This window comes from Crocuta crocuta, unplaced genomic scaffold (assembly GCF_008692635.1).
Source record: "Crocuta crocuta isolate KB4526 unplaced genomic scaffold, BGI_CrCroc_1.0 scaffold944, whole genome shotgun sequence".
In the NCBI taxonomy this organism is placed as follows: domain Eukaryota; kingdom Metazoa; phylum Chordata; class Mammalia; order Carnivora; family Hyaenidae; genus Crocuta; species Crocuta crocuta.
Genome location: NW_027528243.1, coordinates 86,940 through 88,177, shown reverse-complemented (window position 1 = coordinate 88,177; position 1,238 = coordinate 86,940). Strand labels below are relative to the sequence as shown.

General features: G+C 42.1%; 1 protein-coding gene across 1 annotated transcript in view; it reads right to left on the bottom strand.

Annotated features, from left to right (window-relative positions):
- NKAP (NFKB activating protein) overlaps positions 1 to 968 on the bottom strand; it is a 23,464-nt gene extending 22,496 nt beyond the window's left edge. The window contains exon 1 of the mRNA XM_077753064.1: positions 925 to 968. Coding sequence (XP_077609190.1) covers positions 925 to 968 — 44 coding nt within the window. The remainder of the gene's footprint in view (positions 1 to 924) is intronic.
- Positions 969 to 1,238: the final 270 nt, after the last annotated feature.

The following is a 1,238-nucleotide window of genomic DNA, read 5'->3' as shown; positions in this document are numbered from 1 at the left end:
CTGTTTCTCCACCTGTTAAAAAAAAAAACAAAAAAAAACAAAAACAAACCCTTACAAGATAAATTGATTTGATTGCTTGAATATACTATTTTTTACTTCTTTCTTCAGGTATTAAAATCATGCAGAATTAGACTCAAGTTTCCCATTTAAAGAAATAGCCTAAAAGGGACATACTTATAACCCAACTTGGAATATATGCATACAGGGGGAAGAATGAACAGCCAAGTTCTCATCCCTGCTGCCACCAGCTTCATCTGCACTCTTAAGATAAATTATTCATCTTCTAAGTGTACAAATACAAATTTCATCCAAGAAGTTCCAACATCTTTTGGTGACGGTTGTCCAGTAAAGAGGTTGGTTGCTTTCTGCCTTAACACAGCCAGGAGAAAAATTTAATTTGGAGAGGTAGGTCTCCATCCTAAGTCAGTACTGTTTTTATTGTTTCTGCTTCCCATGCAGGAAACCCTAAGAGCTAACACTCAACGACTATTTATTAGGTTCCAGGCACTAAATCATTACAACAACTCTAAATGTCCTGGCACTAATTTTTCCTCTTTTAAACGGTTAAGAAATAAAGCCCAGGGAAGTTAAGAAAAGTGCTCAAAGTCACGCAACTATTAAGCAGCAAAACGGGACTTGAATANTCCCGTAGCCTGTCCTCTTCACCAATGCTTTATTACTTCCCATTCTTGGAAGAAAAAGATTTATGGAGACATCTCCCCGCTGTCGGAACCTTAACCTGCCCCTCAATGCCTGTGAAACTTTTCCATTTCTTTTCCAACACACAGCACAGGTAAAGCACTTAGTACAGTGCCTGACATACCATTCAATAAGCACTGGCTGTGAAGACTTACACAGCAACAATTATATAACCTTTTCCCTTTCCCCTTCTTAACCGATTCACTTTCCCACTCCAGTACTCACTCTCCTGGGAGGANCCGCCGATCACTTTTCCTACATGCGATCATCTCTTCTCAGAGGTTTTTCTCCTCTTCGATGTAAATAAACTCTGTGATCTCAAAGCTTTCCCAACTCGCCGCCAAACATTTCCGCTTGCACCTCCCGCTGTCATCCCCAACCCGTCCGATCACTCAACAAGCGATGGTTCTGCGCCTACAAAGTGCTAGGCACTCCGCTAACTTTGTGACCAACAAAACGGGGCCCTTCGGTCCCGTGAGCTCAATCTAGTGCCAAATGAAAGCACGCTCCACGTGGGCCCCTGAGCACCGTTAAGGCTT